This window comes from Schistocerca serialis, chromosome 3 (assembly GCF_023864345.2).
Source record: "Schistocerca serialis cubense isolate TAMUIC-IGC-003099 chromosome 3, iqSchSeri2.2, whole genome shotgun sequence".
Classification (NCBI taxonomy): domain Eukaryota; kingdom Metazoa; phylum Arthropoda; class Insecta; order Orthoptera; family Acrididae; genus Schistocerca; species Schistocerca serialis.
The window spans coordinates 66,827,046-66,847,532 of record NC_064640.1 but is presented as its reverse complement, the minus strand read 5'-3'; the positions used below and the strand labels follow the sequence as shown (position 1 = coordinate 66,847,532).

The 20,487-nt window shown below is 44.0% G+C and overlaps 1 protein-coding gene across 1 annotated transcript in view; it reads left to right on the top strand.

The window, feature by feature from the left end:
* Positions 1-20,487, top strand: part of LOC126471528 (dynein axonemal heavy chain 5) — a 1,073,018-nt gene that overhangs the window by 568,838 nt on the left and 483,693 nt on the right. The window contains exons 26-28 of the mRNA XM_050099754.1: positions 1,718-2,197; positions 6,091-6,290; positions 6,414-6,578. Coding sequence (XP_049955711.1) covers positions 1,718-2,197; positions 6,091-6,290; positions 6,414-6,578 — 845 coding nt within the window. The remainder of the gene's footprint in view (positions 1-1,717; positions 2,198-6,090; positions 6,291-6,413; positions 6,579-20,487) is intronic.

Here is a 20,487-nt window from a genome sequence, read left to right as displayed (position 1 = left end):
GTACAGTCAAATTTAAGGAGGGCGCATTATTTTCATGAGAGAATGTGATACATACATCCGGGAAATTGCAGATCGGGTGGGATGAAACGCTTCGGCAGTGCAACGGGTTTGGCTCTGAGCACTATGGGACTCAACATCTATGGTCATCAGTCCCCTAGAACTTAGAACTACTTAAACCGAACTAACCTAAGGACATCACACAACACCCAGCCATCACGAGGCAGAGAAAATCCCTGACCCCGCCGGGAATCGAGCCCGGGAACCCGGGCGTGGGAAGCGAGAACGCTACCGCACGACCACGAGATGCGGGCGCAACGGGTTTGTGCAGAATGGTTCACGAGATGGGTCCGGTCGCACCACCCAGACCACCCCCAGAGAAGATCGACCCTTCACCCGAACGGCATTGCAGCACAGATCGGCGTCTTTCTCGACTCTGGAGCAACAGTGAACAGTGTAGGACATCGTGAATTATAAGGGGTGACAGTCCGTCCCAGTTTATTACGGCATGGGTTGCGTGCGCGTCGACCATTTCTCCGCCTACCTTTGAGGAATGTGCAGAAAAATGCTAGACGGCAATGTTGTATGAAATGAATGTCACTGGGGACAGGAATGGGATCATATAGTGTTTTAGGATGAGGCCAGGTTCTGTTGTTTGAAAATGATGGCCGCATTTTAGTTCGCCACAAGTAGGGAATGCGGCGTATCCAGGACATTGTGACCAGTATGACCCACGTAATGACATCTTGTGACCCTTGCTATACCCTTTCTGGACAACATCCCAGACACCATTTTTCAGCAATACAACCCACGACCACATGTTGCTGGACGAACACGTGCCTTCTTGGTGTCACAGGATGGTAGCCTTTTGCCCTGTCCCGCCATATTACCAGACTTGTCGCCAATCAAAAATGTGCGCGATATCATGAAATGACGGGTGCAGTGACGTGAACCAGCGCCAACCACTGCAAATGTTCTTTGGAACCAGGTGACTGCAGCATTGGATGGCTATATCACAGGACGCCATTTGCGCCTTACACGAGTCGATACCATCACGGACGGAACAAGTTATCATGGCTCCTGGCGAACCGTGCGCCTACTAGGCAACGGGATACATGCTGAACTGAGCTCACTGAAATGCTAATCACTTCTGCAGAACATACTAATGTACATGACCTGTTAATATGAATCCTATCTCCAGTCATTCAAGGTTTTCTGTTTCTTCTGAACATGAGTGTATTATATCACTATACCATTGATGTCTTAACACTACTCGACCAAACGGACCTGTCTTCTCTCATGGTATCGCCCATTTTGCAAGTACCACTGTAGTAAGTTTTCGCGATGCTGACACGCATGTTATGCAACTGCAATGGTAATAACACACTCATTGTTAGTGTAAATTGATTATTGCTGTGCTGTATTGATTCGTTTTCGTAGTTATTTCTTGTTTTGTGGAAGACACTCTTCCTGATTCTTGAAGAAATTTACTTGCTCATGCGAAAAATTTTGTACTGAAAGATGATATGACATGCTTCTTCTGCCGTTGAGATGTGATCGTCCCATGTTGCAATGTGCATCAACTTTTCAGCCACTATAGGAGCAGAATAGTTGTTCCATATCAAACATATTGTACGGTCACATATCCAAAACTATTATATTGAGACTGATTCTGAAATGTATGGCAATTTCTGTGAACTTCTCAATTTATGTACGGCAGAATCGCTTCGACGGACTGTGGCGCAAACTGCAGACGTACCAGAGCGGTGAGGAGCTGTTCGGGTTGCCCACCACGGACTATCCCGAGCTGGGCCAGATCCGCAAGGAGCTCAACTTGCTGCAGAAGCTTTACAAGCTGTACAATGACGTCATCGATCGCGTCAGCAGCTACTACGACATCCCGTGGGTCGAAGTCAACATTGAGGAGATCAACAACGAACTTATGGAATTCCAAAACCGTTGCCGCAAGCTACCCAAGGGCCTAAAAGAATGGCCAGCATTCCACGCTCTCAAGAAAACCGTCGACGATTTCAACGACATGTGTCCTCTGCTCGAACTGATGGCCAACAAGGCGATGAAGCCCAGGCACTGGCAGCGAATTATGGAAGTCACGAAATATAACTTCGAGCTCGACAGCGAAGGATTTTGTCTGAAAAATATACTGGAAGCGCCTCTTCTTCCAAACAAGGAAGATATTGAGGTAAAAAAAATCATTCAGTATACTGTAGTTGATTCTATCTCGTATTTTATTACATAGCGTAGTGTGTGCTATGTTTAGTACTAAGCAAGCCAGTTGGGTCATAAGATGATAACCGTTATCAAATGACAGAAAATAAACATATGAGGACAGAAGAGGCAGTTTGCAGATTTAGCTTCGCTATTTCAGTCTACGACTGGAGTCGTTACTTAGTATTCAGTTCACTTCTTGGGAACAGCTGTCATTTTACAGAATTTTTTGAAGTAATTCTGTAGTAAATGAGCAATATTTCCAGTATTTATCGATTTGTTTAAGAATCACAGAAATAATCAAAAGTTTAATATTTAAATTTCCAGCACAATATACGAAGCCATAAGCAACGAACTTACGGCTAACTCTTTCGTTGTTAAAATTTATTTAGCATATATTTGAAAAATTTAAGGTCAAAAACTGTCTTCCATTGTTATAAATAATACACTTCCACTACGAATAAAATTTTAAGCTGACTGGTTTTGAAAATCGGTGGAGTGGGACATAAGCGTCCCACGGACCTAACTAGATCAATTTTTTGATATAACTTAGGATCTCCAGAGTTAAATTTTTAATTTTAACCGGATGGCAATTATGGAGAAAAGTGTAACAAATAAATCAGTACCACTACACATTTTATCTCCTGACAAAAGAAAGAGCATGAAATATCGCACAGAAATTTTCAGCATAACATTTGAAGATTTCTTTGACATACCACATACCAATGTTTTCTACATTCTATGAAGTTTTCTGGGACATAAAATTATGTACAAACCAGCAGAATCACTAAGGTGTGTAGTAATGTTTCAAAACAATGACTGTGTGTGTAAGATAATAAAATTAGTTATTTCAGACATTCTTCGAATGGAGACTATGGTGATTTGATGTGATTTTCGTAAGACAGAGGCACTGTGTCACCTATAAATACATGCCGCCCCATTTGATCGATCATAACCTTCTATATATATCCACCCCGTGACCCGTAGTATATTTCTCTAAGCTCAGAGAGCGCTTCACTAAATGTTAATATTAGACAGATATGAGATTTAGACATCCCAAGCTAAAAACTGCGTCTTACTTTAGTGGGACACACGTGTTCCATCAACCACGATAGGGTTAATGAGGTAGTACTCTTTCATTTATGTAAAAGCGTCATAACATTAAAACCTTCTATAACCGTACAATTGTATGGTAGAATAATTAATGGCAAATAATTATACTGTTTTAATTTTATCCATTTCCGTCATTGTCTCTTCCATGATTGAATTTATTTTGTAAAATAAAAAGCGATATTATTTCAATTCACGTTGAATTTCGAACCCTGGGGCCTCATCTTCAGGTATTTCGACAGTGTACATTTTTTTGTTTTGATTTAGGTTAATTATGGTCCTGGTAAGATTACAGGGGTATATTACAAAGTGGAGCATTGTGAATATAAGTTTACAAAACTAATACAAATTGAAAATAAGTTACTGTGTCCCGTAGTGGATATGTGATTTTGTTTATGTAATATACTGATGAGCCAAAACAATGTGACCACTGCCCACCGCAAGGCTGAATGCCTCCTGGTGCTGTTTCGGGCACGTGACGCCGGAAGGAAAGAATGTAAGTGGAAGAGGTACTGACCGAAAATTCGGAAATCCACTGATATAAGCGATTCTGTCAAAAGGTGCATTGTTATGGCGCTGCGGCTGTAAACGAGAATGCCGGCCGAAGTGGCCGTGCGGTTAAAGGCGCTGCAGTCTGGAACCGCAAGACCGCTACGGTCGCAGGTTCGAATCCTGCCTCGGGCATGGATGTTTGTGATGTCCTTAGGTTAGTTAGGTTTAACTAGTTCTAAGTTCTAGGGGACTAATGACCTCAGCAGTTGAGTCCCATAGTGCTCAGAGCCATTTTTTTTTTTTTTGTAAACGAGAATCTCTGAAACGGCGAAGCTAGTCAGCTGTTTGGGTATTACTATAGTGAGCACCTATGGAAAGTGGTAGAACAACGTTGAAACAACGAGTGGGAGGTAAGGTATTGGACGTCCATGTCTCATCACAAAACGTAGAGGTTGGAGAATCCCCCACTGTGTATTCCAGGATAGGCAGAGATCTGTGGAAGATCTGTCGACAGAGTACAACGCTGGTGCACACACAAGTTTTTCGGGGCACACCGTTCAAAGGCCAGTGTAGAACATGGAGCTCCACATGACACGCCACCTACGTGTACCCGTATTGACTCAACGACCTAACGACATCGTCAGTTACGATGGCGGTGGGCACAGTATCACTGACCTTCAACTGTGATAACGTGTCGCCTGTCTGATGAATCGCATTTCCTGTTTCACCAGGTCGATGGTTGGGTCCTTACATTCCGTCGCTCGGGCGAATGGCTGCTTGAAACGTGCACCGCCGAGAGCTGGATTATGCTATGGGGTTACTGTGACCTATGATAGTACTAGAAGACACCATGGCAGCTGTGAACTACGTGAACATTACTGTGGACCACCTGCATCCCTTCATGGTTGAAGTCTTCTCTGATGTTAATGGCATCTTCCAGCAGCATAACTCTCCGGGAGACAAGGCCAGAATCGTGCTGCAGTGGTTTGAAGAGCATGATAGTGAACTCACATTGATGTCTTAGCCAGCAAATGAACCTGATCTGTACCAATTGGAACACATACCGCGTGCCAGGAGAACGCCCACCAACCACCGTCCCGTAATTTGCGGGAATTACTGACCTGTGAGTAGACATCTGATGCCCCATACTTCTGGAAACCTATCTACGACTTGTAGAATCCACGCCACGCAGAATCGCTGCTGTAATGAGTGTGAAAAGTGGATCAACTCGCAATTAACCAGGAGATCATAATGTTTTGGCTCATCGGTGTATATACCCTTCTCGTTCTACAACACATTTTGTAAACGCAAACCAAAACAAGTCAAAGAATTTCAAATGTAAAGATACAGCATTTCTACAAATACACATGTGTTAAGTATTTCAAAGAAGATGTAAAGCTATAACATTACTTGTGTGTATGTGTAGTGATACTGCTTCTTTACATTTAAAATACTTTGACTTGTTTTGACTTCTGATTACAAAATGTATTGTAAGATGAAAAGTGAATGTATGTGCATAAACATATTTACTCATAGTGTGCTTCAAAATCATATATTCACTACTGAAAAGAGGAAGTTATTTTTCAAATTGTATTAGCTTTATAGACTTATATTTGCAATGTGACACTTTGTAACATATCAATTTAATCTTACCAGGACAAGAATTAACCTAGCCGGCAGGGATGGCCGAGCGGTTCTAGGCGCTACAGTCTGGAACCGCGCGACCGCTACGGTCGCAGGTTCGAATCCTACATCGGGCATGGATGTGTGTGATGTCCTTAGGTTAGTTACGTTTAAGTAGTTCTACGTTCTAGGGGACTGATGACCTCAGAAGTTAAGTTCTATAGTGCTCAGAGCCATTTGAATTAACCTAAATCTGAAAAAAAAACAGTGTAGATTGTCAAAGCACCTGAACATGAGCCCCAGGGCTCGATATACTTGGTGCATTGAAAAAAATTGCGATTGTGCCTAAAAGTGGTTGTTCTTTATTTTACGAATTATATTGTTTTCCTGCACGCTTGTAACGTTTACCTCACAAAAATATCAAAATTCAGGGAATTAGAAAATATTGCTGGAAGAGTAGTCACCGAAATTCTGACAAGACAGTAATTTTTGTCTACTGAAAAGAAACTAATATAGAAAAGGCGTTGTATACGATACACAATTTATTCCGGTTGACTTTTAGAATTAACTACTCGCAGAATTTACCACTGACTGAACGGATATTAGTTAATTCTAATACTTCCAATGGCATACGTTCCACAGGATATATGCATCTCAGCAATGAAGGAAAAAGACATTGAAGCAAAACTGCGTCAGGTGACTAACGAGTGGACTGCTCACGAGCTCACCTTCATGACATTTAATAACCGCGGAGAATTACTTCTCAGAGGTGACACCACAGCGGAAACTATTGGCCAGCTCGAGGACAGCCTCATGATCCTCGGCTCGCTGATGTCTAATAGGTGAGTATGTGGTTATGTTAATTATGCACGTAAGAAAAAGAGAAACTTTCCATTCATATTTCGTTGATTCAATTTGCGAATATGCTGTGTTGTGTGCCTTAACGGTTACTCTGCTGATTCCAGGTACAACGCTCCTTTCAGAAAGCAAATTCAACAGTGGGTACACGATCTAGGCAACACCAACGAAGTTCTAGAGCGCTGGCTGCTCGTCCAGAATATGTGGGTTTATCTTGAAGCAGTCTTCGTTGGCGGCGACATAGCAAAACAGCTGCCCAAGGAAGCGAAGAGGTGGGACTGATAAGATATTTTTGTTTGTCGCCTAATTACTAGAATCCACATTTTTATTTAATATCAACACCCAAAATATTTACATATTTATGTAGTGAAAATGGATAAAACATACAAGAAATGTGTAATTTCACGAGAATATTTTATTAAATCCTTAGTGCAGAACAATGCTTTCAATTAAAATCAGCTTCTGAATTACTCCATAGCCTACTATATTACCTTAACACGCACTTAAACGTACCAGAAACATGAAAAGTTCAATAACAAGGCTCAGTTTACGTTACTTAATTTTTCTTTGATATTCTCTACTATGCTAACAGAAGAAAATTATTTTCTATCACATCGGTCCACTAAAATGGCCATCATCACGGAAACCGCAAAGGTTCCCTACCTTACATTACGTTTTGGAGCTCCAGGAACATCAAGTATTGCTCTAAAGTCTCTTGAGACATAGAATGTCGCCGATCAGAAAGAATGTTTTTGTAGGAGTAAAATGGTCTTTACACATCCCAGGACATTGATGATTAAAATTTTAGCGGAGGAAATTTTTCTGGAATGTCTTCTTCTCTCCCTCTGAGTACATTATAGATAGTAACAAGAAACCAGTACCATCGATTCCTCGTCAAAATTGTGCGAAAAGTATTCACCAGTATCTGACCAATATCACCTCTATGTCAGTCAGCTTGTATTTGACATTCTCAACAATTTCTAACGATTTGTGCAAAGACAACGTTGCTGGCAAGGAAGGCGATGTTGCTACAGATTCCAGAGCATTTTCGATTTTAGGTCCAGTGAAAGCATTTTGTGTCTCTCACACTGAAACTGAAGGTTCTCCCGGAAACGAATCAGTCACAGATTTCACCGCTACAAAATGTTTATTATAAAAGCCGACATCCTCAATCTATGCACCCCACTTCGTTAGGACAAGCTCTGGTAGCAACTCTAGGTTCGGCTGTAGATGTCTACGATACAAGGCTTAGAGATACATTTTGTTGGTGTGTGAAATTATTTTATTTACTTCTGGGTAGCTGCTGTGCACTTCTTCAGCGATACATTACAGTGCATGGACCAGACAGTTGAAGCGGATTAAATGCGGATTAAATGCGGATAGAATATCCGTGGGGTAGTTTCCACCTTCAGTGTGTAGGCTGCAGCATCTGAATACATAACTAGAGCTTGTTCTTCTTTAATTCCCTCAGGCCGTAACGCTTTGAATGATTTTTGCATTCCAACACTTCGCAAGAAAAAATAATGGCTTTGAAGTTTCTTCTCCGTTGAGTTTGCCAACAGTCAAATTGCCAATGAAACGTCTACGTAAGTCCGTTGTTTCGTCGACTGTTATCTATTTGTGACGGTTATTTGTATTGCACCGCACCCTTTTTAGAGAGTCCTGATAGAGGAAAACTGTTTTTCCTTATTGTCACTAATCTGTTGCTTGTAGCACTCTATAGAAACGCGCGACATTCAGGCACTTAAAGCTTGTACCTTGCGATGTTCGCGGCAACTATAGAGAAATACCTATAGAGAAATTCATTTGTGGAGTTAAAAAATTTTGCATCTGCGTCCATAAAATACGCTTATTAGACGATTTTACTCCTTTGTTCTTTCTGTGCACATCATTATATAAAATGTTGCTGAAGTTGGTACTTCATAGACACACTAACTGTTTATTGCGCGCTCGACAGAGATCAGTTTCTCTATCAATTGTAAAAGCGTCCCAAGATCTTAACTTAGATGGTAATTTTGAAACAACACATCGCATCATGAACACAGACTTTCGTCAACTCTTAAGCATTTTTTGGGCTATAACGTGATTTTTATATAAAATTTACTATGTGCCTTCAGTTTTTACGGTGGGTCGGTTTCGGATATTTTTCTGTGGGAGGGGCTACTGAGTGTATGTGGAAATATGAAGGAGGGTAGGAAAGCTGTTATACCTAGTTTCATGCAACATAAAGTTAAAATATGTAAAAACATGTCATTATAGTAAAATGTGTAGCAATAAAATGAAATGTATCAACAGTTGCAACATACTTCGTGAATATTTACATTTTTGGCATGTGTAGGAGCGAAGGAAAAAAATATAATCACATAAAAATCTGAGCCCTGATGATTACAAAGAGTGTACAGCTCCGGTCTTAGTTTCCCAGTATCGTGTCCTGTACAGCTGCTTTGTTTTAGGATCGTTAATAATTAGTGATGTCTCATTCCAATAGTGAACAACACACTGAAGTGACAAAAATCATGGCATACGTCATAATATCGAGTCGGACCTCCTTTTTCCCGGTATAGCCGGCCGCGGTGATCTCTCGCGGTTCTAGGCGCGCAGTCCGGAACCGCGTGACTGCTACGGTCGCAAGTTCGAATCCTGGCTGGGGCATGGATGTGTGTGATGTCCTTAGGTTAGTTAAGTTTAAGTAGTTCTAAGTTCTAGGGGACTGATGACCACAGCTGTTAAGTCCCATAGTGCTCAGAGCCATTTTTTTTCCCCGGTGTAGTGCAGTAACACGACGTGGAGTGAACAAGTCGTTGGAAGTCTTCTGCAGAAATACTGAGCCATGTTGCCTCTATAGACGTCCATAATTGGGGAAGTGTTGCCGGTGCAGGATTTTGTGCCCATAAGAACCTTTCGTTATGTTCCACAACTATTCGGTGGGATTCAAGTCGGGCGATCTGGATGGCTAAATCATTTGTTCGAACTGTCCAGACCGTTCTTCAAAGCAATCGTGACAGTTGCGGCTCGGTGACATGGCGCATTGTCATCCACAATTCCAATCGCTGCTCGAGAACATGTAGTCCATGAACAGCTGCAGATGGTGTCAAAGTAACCCATCATAAACATTTCCAGTCAACGATCGGTTCAGCTGGACCAGAGGACCCAGCCAATTCCATGTAAACACTGCCCACACCACTATGGAGCCACCACCAGCCGGCACAGTGCCTTGTTAACAACTCGGGTGGATAGCTCCGTGGGGTCTGCGCCACACTCGAGCCCTACCTACTACATCTACATCTACATACATACTCCGCAATCCACCATACAGTGCGTGGCGGAGGGTACCTCGTACCATAACTAGCATCTTCTGTGCCTGTTTCACTCCCAAACAGAAAGAGGGGAAAATGACTGCCTATATGCCTCTGTACGAGCCCTAATCTCTCTTATCTCATCTTTGTGGTCTTTCCGCGAAATGTAAGTTGGCGGCAGTAAAATTGTGCTGCAGTCACCCTCAAATGCTGGTTCTCTAAATTTCCTCAGTAGCGATTCACGAAAAGAACGCCTCCTTTCCTCCAGAGACTCCCACCCGAGTTCCTGAAGCATTTCCGTAACACTCGCGTGATGATCAAACCTACCAGTAACAAATCTAGCAGCCCGCCTCTGAATTGCTTCTATGCCCTCCCTCAATCCAACCTGATAGGGATCCCAAACGCTCGAGCAGTTCTCAAGAATAGGTCGTATTAATGTTTTATAAGCGGTCTCCTTTACAGATGAACCACATCTTCCCAAAATTCTACCAATGAACCGAAGACGACTATCCGCCTTCCCTACAACTGCCATTACATGCTTGTCCCACTTCATATCGCTCTGCAATGTTACGCCCAAATATTTAATCGACGTGACTGTGGCAAGCGCTACACTACTAATGGAGTATTGAAACATTACAGGATTCTTTTTCCTATTCATCTGCATTAATTTACATTTATCTATATTTAGAGTTAGCTGCCATTCTTTACACCAATCACAAATCCTGTCCAAGTCATCTTGTATCCTCCTACAGTCACTCAACGACGACACCTTCCCGTACACCACAGAATCCGCATCATCAGCAAACAGCCGCACATTGCTATCCACTCCATCCGAAAGATCATTTATGTAAATAGAAAACAACAGTTCTTATCAACTGAAATCGGGGCTCTTCGGACCAGGCCACGTTTTCCAGTCGTCTAGTGTCCAACCGATTTGGTCGTGAGCCCAGGAGAGGCGCTGCAGGCGATGTCGTGCAGATAGAAAAGGTACTCGCGTCGACCGCCTGCTGCCATAGCCCATTAATGCCAAATTTCGCCGCACTGTCCTAACGGATACGTTCGTCGTACGTCCGACATAGATTTCTACGGTTATTTTACGCAGGGTTGCTTCTCTTTTAGTACTGACAACTCTATGCAAACGCCATTGCTGTCGGTCGTTAAGTGAACGCCGTCGACCACTGCGTTGTCCAAGGTCACAGGTAATGCCTGAACTTTGGTATTCTCGCCACACTCCCCACACTGTGGATCTCAGAATACTAAATTCACCTAACGATTTCCGAAATGCAATGTCCCATGCGTCTAACTCCAACTACCATTCCACGTTGAAGTCTGTTAATTCGCGTCGTGCGGTCATAATCAGGACGGAAACCCTTTACATGAATCGCCTGAGTACGAAGGACATATCCGCCTATGTACCGCCCATTCATACCTTACTACTGACATCTGTATATGTGCATTGCTATCGCATGACTTTTGTCACCTCAGTGTAGTGCACTTATTGTTAACACAACGAAATTGTTGTAATGATGAAGTCCATAGAACTGAAATCATTGCCTGCAATTCATTTTCAAATGAGAACCCGAATCTCCGTTGAGTTAAAGGCGAAAACGCTTTTAAGAATCTGTAAGACTCACCAAACAGAATGTAATGGGGCATACTTCACGGAAGGTGTGAGCGAGCGACTCTCTGCTTTAGGTGGTTGCAGGTGCAGACGGTTTAGGCATCCGAGTGTGCCCAAAACTCTTTATTTTCAATCGTACATAGACGTCGATCAGAGTAACTGGGGCAGGTAGACAGCAGATGGCGGGCGATGACGTAGCACGCTGGAATGGACGCGGCGGCAGTGTGAGACAGGGCGACGGACCTACATCTACATACATACTCCGCAATCCACCATTCGGTGCGTGCCGGAGGGTACCTCGTACCACAACTAGCATCATCTCTCCTTGTTCCACTCCCAAAGAGAAAGAGGGGAAAATAACTGCCTATATGCCTCCGTACGAGCCCTAATCTCTCTTACCTTATCTTTGTGGTCTTTCCGCGAAATGTAAGTTGGCGGCAGTAAAATTGTACTGTAGTCAGCCTCAAATGCTGGTTCTCTAAATTTCCTCAGTTGCGATTCACGAAAAGAACGCCTCCTCTCCCCCAGAGACTCGCACCCGAGTTCCTGAAGCATTTCCGTAACACTCGCGTGATAATCAAACCTACCAGTAACAAATCTACCAGCACGCCTCTGAATTGCTTCTATGTCCTCCCTCAATCCCACCTGATAGGGATCCCAAACGCTCGAGCAGTACTCAAGAATAGGTCGTATTAGTGTTTTATAAGCGGTCTCCTTTACAGATGAACCACACCTTCCCAAAATTCTACCAGTGAACCGAAGACGACTATCCGCCTTCCCCACAACTGCCATTACATGCTTGTCCTACTTCATATCGCTCTACAATGTTACGTCGAGATATTTAATCGCCGTGACTATGTCAAGCGCTACACTACTAATGAAGTATTCAAACATTACGGGATTCTTTTTCCTATTCATCTGCATTTATTTACATCTATCTACACTCCTGGAAATGGAAAAAAGAACACATTGACACCGGTGTGTCAGACCCACCATACTTGCTCCGGACACTGCGAGAGGGCTGTACAAGCAATGATCACACGCACGGCACAGCGGACACACCAGGAACCGCGGTGTTGGCCGTCGAATGGCGCTAGCTGCGCAGCATTTGTGTACCGCCGCCGTCAGTGTCAGCCAGTTTGCCGTGGCATACGGAGCTCCATCGCAGTCTTTAACACTGGTAGCATGCCGCGACAGCGTGGACGTGAACCGTATGTGCAGTTGACGGACTTTGAGCGAGGGCGTATAGTGGGCATGCGGGAGGCCGGGTGGACGTACCGCCGAATTGCTCAACACGTGGGGCGTGAGGTCTCCACAGTACATCGATGTTGTCGCCAGTGGTCGGCGGAAGGTGCACGTGCCCATCGACCTGGGACCGGACCGCAGCGACGCACGGATGCACGCCAAGACCGTAGGATCCTACGCAGTGCCGTAGGGGACCGCACCGCCACTTCCCAGCAAATTAGGGACACTGTTGCTCCTGGGGTATCGGCGAGGACCATTCGCAACCGTCTCCATGAAGCTGGGCTACGGTCCCGCACACCGTTAGGCCGTCTTCCGCTCACGCCCCAACATCGTGCAGCCCGCCTCCAGTGGTGTCGCGACAGGCGTGAATGGAGGGACGAATGGAGATGTGTCGTCTTCAGCGATGAGAGTCGCTTCTGCCTTGGTGCCAATGATGGTCGTATGCGTGTTTGGCGCCGTGCAGGTGAGCGCCACAATCAGGACTGCATACGACCGAGGCACACAGGGCCAACACCCGGCATCATGGTGTGGGGAGCGATTTCCTACACTGGCCGTACACCACTGGTGATCGTCGAGGGGACACTGAATAGTGCACGGTACATCCAAACCGTCATCGAACCCATCGTTCTACCATTCCTAGACCGGCAAGGGAACTTGCTGTTCCAACAGGACAATGCACGTCCGCATGTATCCCGTGCCACCCAACGTGCTCTAGAAGGTGTAAGTCAACTACCCTGGCCAGCAAGATCTCCGGATCTGTCCCCCATTGAGCATGTTTGGGACTGGATGAAGCGTCGTCTCACGCGGTCTGCACGTCCAGCACGAACGCTGGTCCAACTGAGGCGCCAGGTGGAAATGGCATGGCAAGCCGTTCCACAGGACTACATCCAGCATCTCTACGATCGTCTCCATGGGAGAATAGCAGCCTGCATTGCTGCGAAAGGTGGATATACACTGTACTAGTGCCGACATTGTGCATGCTCTGTTGCCTGTGTCTATGTGCCTGTGGTTCTGTCAGTGTGATCATGTGATGTATCTGACCCCAGGAATGTGTCAATAAAGTTTCCCCTTCATGGGACAATGAATTCACGGTGTTCTTATTTCAATTTCCAGGAGTGTATATTAAGAGTTAGCTGCCATTATTTACACCAATCACAAATCCTGTCCAAGTCATCTTGTATCCTCCTACAGTCACTCAACGACGAGACCTTCCTGCACACCACAGCCTCATCAGCAAACAGCCGCACATTGCTATCCACGCTATCCAAAAGGTCATTTATGTAGATAGAAAACAACAGCGGACCTACCACACTTCCCTGGGGCACTCCAGATGATACCGTCACCTCCGATGAACACTCACCATCGAGGACAACGTACTGTGTTCTATTACTTAAGAAGTCTTCGAGCCACTCACACATTTGGGAACCAATACCACATGCTCGTACCTTAGTTAGGAGTCTGCAGTGGGGCACCGAGTCAAACGCTTTCAGGAAGTCAAGGAATATGGCATCCGTCTGATACCCTGCAGCGAGGTCTACTGTAGCCAGGGCTAGGTACATGGGCCCAGCAGGACCACCTGGGTGATGAACGCGGAACTGTAGGCTGGGTAGCAGCAGCGGATGGCAGCAGTACGCAGCGGATCGGACCATGAGGCGGCGGCAGAGCGCTGGCTGCCCGAGCTAGGCAGTCAGACGGCGGGCGTTTGTTCACGGCCCGAAGACTACGCCCGTGCCTGCGTCATAAATTCGGCGACGACTAGCACGGACTGTGGTGAGCGTCATAGTATGATCCAGGTCTGGACCTGGGGGTTTAAATACTGTTGCCCAGGGCTGAGTTTGCGGAAGAACTTTGGAAAGCTCTGGAACAGAGGCCGATGACTGGGGTCAGCTCTTATCATGCAACTGTGTGTCAGATTACAGAAGCTTCCTGAAGGATGTTCAACTCCCAGGTCGTAGCCACGTGGGAGCAGTGGTACGAAATTGGCGGTTTCTGCTGTAAAGGTGTCTTGGCAAATGCGTTGCTCTGCTGGTGGGCTGTGGCTGCGAAGTGATTACGGTTCCGATGCTAAAGTTCTATGCCGCCACATTTCCTCCCTCTCCTTAGATTAATATGGACCTCCAGATTACTGCTTAAGAATATCGTTCCCAAAGTCAGTGATTTATCCATCATTGTTTCCACATTTTACTTTCTACTGCACAGATTCAGGGTAAACATTTCTTGCTTAACTTTCCCGTTCATTTGTCCTCCTTTTATTTTTGTATCACACTGTGGCGTTTCTAGGCCCTATGTTTTGTTTTACTACTTTGCCTTACTCACTGGCGTTGAGTCACTGGTCTCGACAGGACTGCTATGGACTCACGGGAAAAAGAAAAAAGGGTGGGTTTTGAGTGACTCTACACCTGAGGTGGCATTGCACACTTCCAGGTTCAGTACTGTAGCAGTTCTGTGGTGAAGAGTAGTATCTCCCCAAATCCCTCATTGTCTTCACTGACTAAAGTGACTGGGATAACTTCCACTGTAAAGAATCTTCAATATTATAGGTAAACATAAAAGTGTGTCCCACATGCAGACACTCGTTCTCATTTACCACTAAACTGCTTGTTGTTGCAAGTGTGCTCAACTACTTCATCACAAACTACATACATAACAAAACAATAAGCGGATTACACCGTGTAACTTAGCTGTTTCCCTTGTAAATTAAATCAGACACTCTAAGGTTCCTCTAACACTGCAAATAAAATTTAAATGAAAATTCTTTTAACCTTTTACCTAAACTAAACTGTTTCCTGTGGCCCTCTATAAAAATGTTGCACAAACGCTGAAACAACCATAATATATACTCACAAATATCACCGATAACAAATTAGAAAACTCAAAAATTAATGCGGTGTGTTCAGGTGTTCAGTTGTATGAATGTACAGGAACAGCTGTTGTTACATCCAGCTTCACATGCCCAGTTCTCTTTCTTTCTTTACCTTATTTTCTCCAGTCACTTTCCTTTCCCCTTCAGAAGGGACTGCTGTTAATTCCACTGCCCACTACGGAACTTACGCAATTTTGCTTTTTGTTATGGGTGCCTTCCTGCTATTCTAGAGCCTCCTTATTCGTATTTTTAACGTGATGCCACTTATGTTTTAATCTTTTGAACTTCTCCAATGGTAGATTGGTGCAATTCGAAAGGGGAGGGCATTTTTTGGCCAAAGACAGCTTCATAGGGGCACAAGCCAGCATTTTAGTGGATTTTCAAGTCATATGCAGCCATGAAAAGTGGTAGTAGCGCAACCCAATCGTTTGGCTATTATTTACACAATAACTTAACATTTTCCCGGATTTACTGTGAACTCTTTCAGTTCTGCCATTCGATTTCGGACGTAGTGCACTAGTTTGCAACTTTTTTATGTATAATAACTCATTTAATAACACAGACGTAAACTCAATGCCTTGGTCAGATATTATTGTTTCTGACGTTCCTAATTTCAATAACCATTGCTTAACCACAGCCTGAGCCCTTATCTCCGCATGTTGATTTGGTATGGCGACCATGACCAAGAAACGTGAGAAATGATCGGTACGTATACGGGTTGTGTGTATTCTACACCAAAATCCCCCATTAAACTCATCTTCCTCCCACACTTGTAAGTCAGCTATCAGTGCACCTTCTGATAATCTCACCTCTTCCAAACCTGTATTGTCTACACTGATGGGCACTATCCAGCCTCTGTCAATTTCCCACACAAAAGATAAACTATGCCATGTAAAACGTTGTACCTGATCCAGTTTCTCGTCCTCTGACAAGGGCTCTACTACACACAAGGTATTAATCGGGTATCAGCTCCTGCTTTCATCCAAAGCAGCCTTGCTGCACCCTTTGATACTACATCCTATGAGTCGAGTCTAAGAGACCATGTAAGTATAATTGGCTTACACAATGTCCCGGGTGTTCCTTGCGATAGCTGAGTTCTTTCAGCAGTAAAACTGAGATGGAACTACGTCCATCCCAGTTCCACGACGCGTTGCTGTAATGTTTGCCTAGGTTGTCTAGCCCAAGAACGACAGCTTATGCCTACGCCAGTGAGAACTCCCACACACAACAATGCTGAACCGAGACAGTGAACACTTTTACCACCCACACCACTTAGTCTACATCACGGTTAGTTCAAATTCACCGCACCAAATGCACTATAACTGGTTATGTAGCCAGCAGACAAATGTCTGCCACTGATTTTTCACAGGGTTGTCACGCGGTCACATTTATCAGAAACGTTGTGCACTTGTCAGACACCCCCTGTCCTGTTTAATGCAGAAGTGAGAGTGTTACCCTGATTTCCAACTTCCACGCACCTGCGGACATTCCTGAATGGAGTGTCCCACCTGTTTGCACCTTTGACATTACGGCTCCCTACGCAACCGCCGAATGTGGCCCAGAGATCCACATCTGTAGCGTATGACCCCTATAGTGAAAACCTACTCGCCTCATCCTCGACCTAATCATTGGACCCATTTCAACCAAAATTGCTGCAGTTGCTACTGCTTCACCCAGGGTTTTGAGAATTCTACGTGGACCTTCCGTGACATCTCAGATGGTAGAACCCGTTAAAACGCAACAAGCGCCCATTGTTCCGATTCCTGCAGAATGGCCTTGTTGGCACGATCATCATCCGTCAAATCCTATGTATTAATATTGATTTTCCTCATACGTAATACAAAATTTTCTTCTGACTCTCCCTGTTTTTGCACTACTCCTTCGAGTTGTTCACGTTAGTACCTAGAAGTATTCTCTCTTCTGTAACGATCTCTTAACCCACACTGAGCGTCCGCGAAGGAACTTCTTACTGTGCATTACATATGTTGTAGCATCTCATCCCAACTCACGCGGGCCTAATTTAACTACTGCTCGCTACTGCAGTTCCTTATCTCCGCAGCTCTCTGTAAACTATCAAAAAAGGAAAAAACATCATCCTCACATTTTTCTGACAATGAAGCCACCAAGGATGGGTCGAGATAGACTGGAGTCGACTCTTCCCCTCTTTCACCCCTCAAACAATCTAATTTCTTATTCTAAGCTTCATTATCAGCTCCAATGTTAACTATCTCAGCCATAAAATGTTTAATAGCCTCCTGGGTTGTCACTTTCTCATCGATTTCTGCTTACTACTACCACTGCAAGTGTAAAATAAACCCAAATGAAAATAAATGGGACTGATGACCACAGATGTTAAGTCCCATAGTGCTCAGGACCATTTGAACCATTTTTGAAAATAAAGGGAAAGATAAAAAACACAACCTGTTAGTCCCAAAAAAATAATTTGAAGTCTGCGTTTACTTGAAATCTTGCGCAGATTGCCATTGCTGCTGCGTCGCCTTCGTTTCTGTTTCTGCCCTCTGCTGGTCCACCACTACAGCCTCCAAACCTTGTGCTGATACCAACTGTAACAGGACGTACTTCAATAAGGTGTGAGTGAACGGCTCTCTGCTGAAGGTGGCTGGAGTTGCAGACGATGTAGACAGTCGAGCTATTGTCAAAACTTTTTGTTAACAAAAGAACATGAACACAGAGCATTGCATCTGAGGCACGCAAACAGTAGGTGGTGAGTGATGACCAGTGGCGGCTGTTGTGTAAGAGCACAGGAGGACACTAACTTTTGACACATTGCCGATTTACTGCTTATTTTTCTTTGAACGCTGTTCAGTGTAATGTAGATTTGGTAATCCGAAATACACGGCACTAAATGTAGTGCGCTATACTATATAGCTGCTCCCCTAGACTCCGTGAAATTTGGCGTCAGCGTCACGAGCACACCTTGGGTTGTGCACATTTTAAGGGGCTTTTACGCATGCACAACTGGCGTGACGTAATAGCCTTACGAGCGAAATACCGGGTGATCAAAAAGTCAGTACAAATTTGAAAACTGAATAAATCACGGAATAATGTAGATAGAGAGGTACAAATTGACACACATATTTGGAATGACATGGGGTTTTATTAGAACCAAAAAAATGCAAAAGTTCAAAAACTGTCCGACAGATGGCGCTTCATCTGATCAGAATAGCAATAATTAGCAAAACAAAGTAAGACAAAGAAAAGATGATGTTCTTTACAGGAAATGCTCAATATGTGCACCATCGTTCCTCAACACTAGCTGTAGTCGAGGAATGTTGTGAACAGCACTGTGAAGCATGTCCGGAGTTATGGTGAGGCATTGGCTTCGGATGTTGTCTTTCAGCATCCCTAGAGATGTCGGTCGATCACAATACACTTGCGACTTCAGGTAATCCCAAAGCCAATAATCGCACGGACTGAGGTCTGGGGACCTTGGAGGCCAAGCATGACGAAAGTGGCGGCTGAGCACTATGGGACTTAACATCTTTGGTCATCAGTCCTCTAGAACTTAGAACTACTTAAACCTAACTAACCTAAGGACATCACACACATCCATGCCCGAGGCAGGATTCGAACCTGCGACCGTAGCTGTCACGCAGTTCCAGGTTGTAGCACCTAAACCGCTCGGCTACTCCGGCCGGCTATGAAGGATGAATTACAGTTTATAATACGTTCTTTACCTTATGTTATTAATTAAATAATTGTTCTAATACAATTTAAGAAACTTGCTCATCTAAAAAATCCGTTTATCAGTGTCAGTGCAACACAATATTTATGAAGGATGAATGGTCCAAATGGCTCTGAGCACTATGGGACTTAACTTCTGAGGTCATCAGTCCCCTAGAACTTAGAACTACTTAAACCTAACTAACCTAAGGACATCACACACATCCACGCGCGAGGCAGGATTCGAACCTGCGACCGTAGCGGTCACGCGGTTCCAGACTGAAGCGCCTAGAACCGCTCGACCACCCCGGCCGGCCACACGAACATCACCAAACGTCGCGCGCAAGAGATATTTCACGCGTCTAGCAATATGGGGTGGTTCTAATAAAAATCCCATGTCATTCCAAGCATGTGTGTCAATTTTTACCTCTATATCTACATTATTCCGTGTTTTATGTAGTTTTCAAATTTATACTCATTTTTTGATCACCAGGTACATACGGAATTGCTCAACAAAGGGCACTGTTAACGGCGTGCACAGTTACCCCTTGCACTCTCCTACAAGTTTACTTTAGTGTCACCAGATGGCAGCACACTACAACAGACTTTTGTCCACCTGGGATAAATCCCGCTAGATGGTAGCTCACTTCTCAGATATTTGAATTCACTCACTACAGAGTAAAATTAGTATATGTGATCTGGGCTATTGAAAGTTTTTCCAAGTGAAACAGAGTTCGCTACTTCTGAGTTCTCAATTTGAGAAAATTCAGTCCAAATTTGTATTTCCATTGCGAATAAGGAAAGAATTTGCGACATCATAACAACTTCTACTTTCGTTTCATATTACTTTATACTCAGCATATGTTGTTGTTATACCGATAAAAAAAAACTATTTTATCGGGATTCTGAATGAAATATAGTATATTAAGTTTTGGGTTTTATCATATTGTAATCCATCTGAGGCTCTGGGAACCATAAAGCACGGCATCGCCGATTGTGAGACTGTACCATATATTCATGCTTGTGACATCACTTGGTATTATGGTGATTCAAATTTATCTGTGCTGAAGGCCAACATTGTAAATATGAACATTCAGGAAAAGCTGACTCAATTGTTTTGTCTGGTATCTACTTAAATGTTGGATCGACGACGGTGTGCTTTTGGCCCTTACGATTCTCAGTCAAGTGACCATGTTGGTAGATGCTACTACTTGAATTTAATCATTTCCACAAACAGCAGTTAGTGTTTGGAGTTGGTTGTTAACTGCACAGGAATCGGCATTCGTGTGCAGTGACAGCGTGAACTCTGTTGAATCTGTTTAAAGTGCTAACAGAAAAGAAAATTACTAGAAAAAGTTTGCCACAATGGAAGTACGATCTCCCAGAGCAGATCCGCTGACTGAGAAAGTGACGAAATGAAATCACCGTGATTAAAAGTGTACATGTAATAAATATTTTTACAGTAAGCTAAG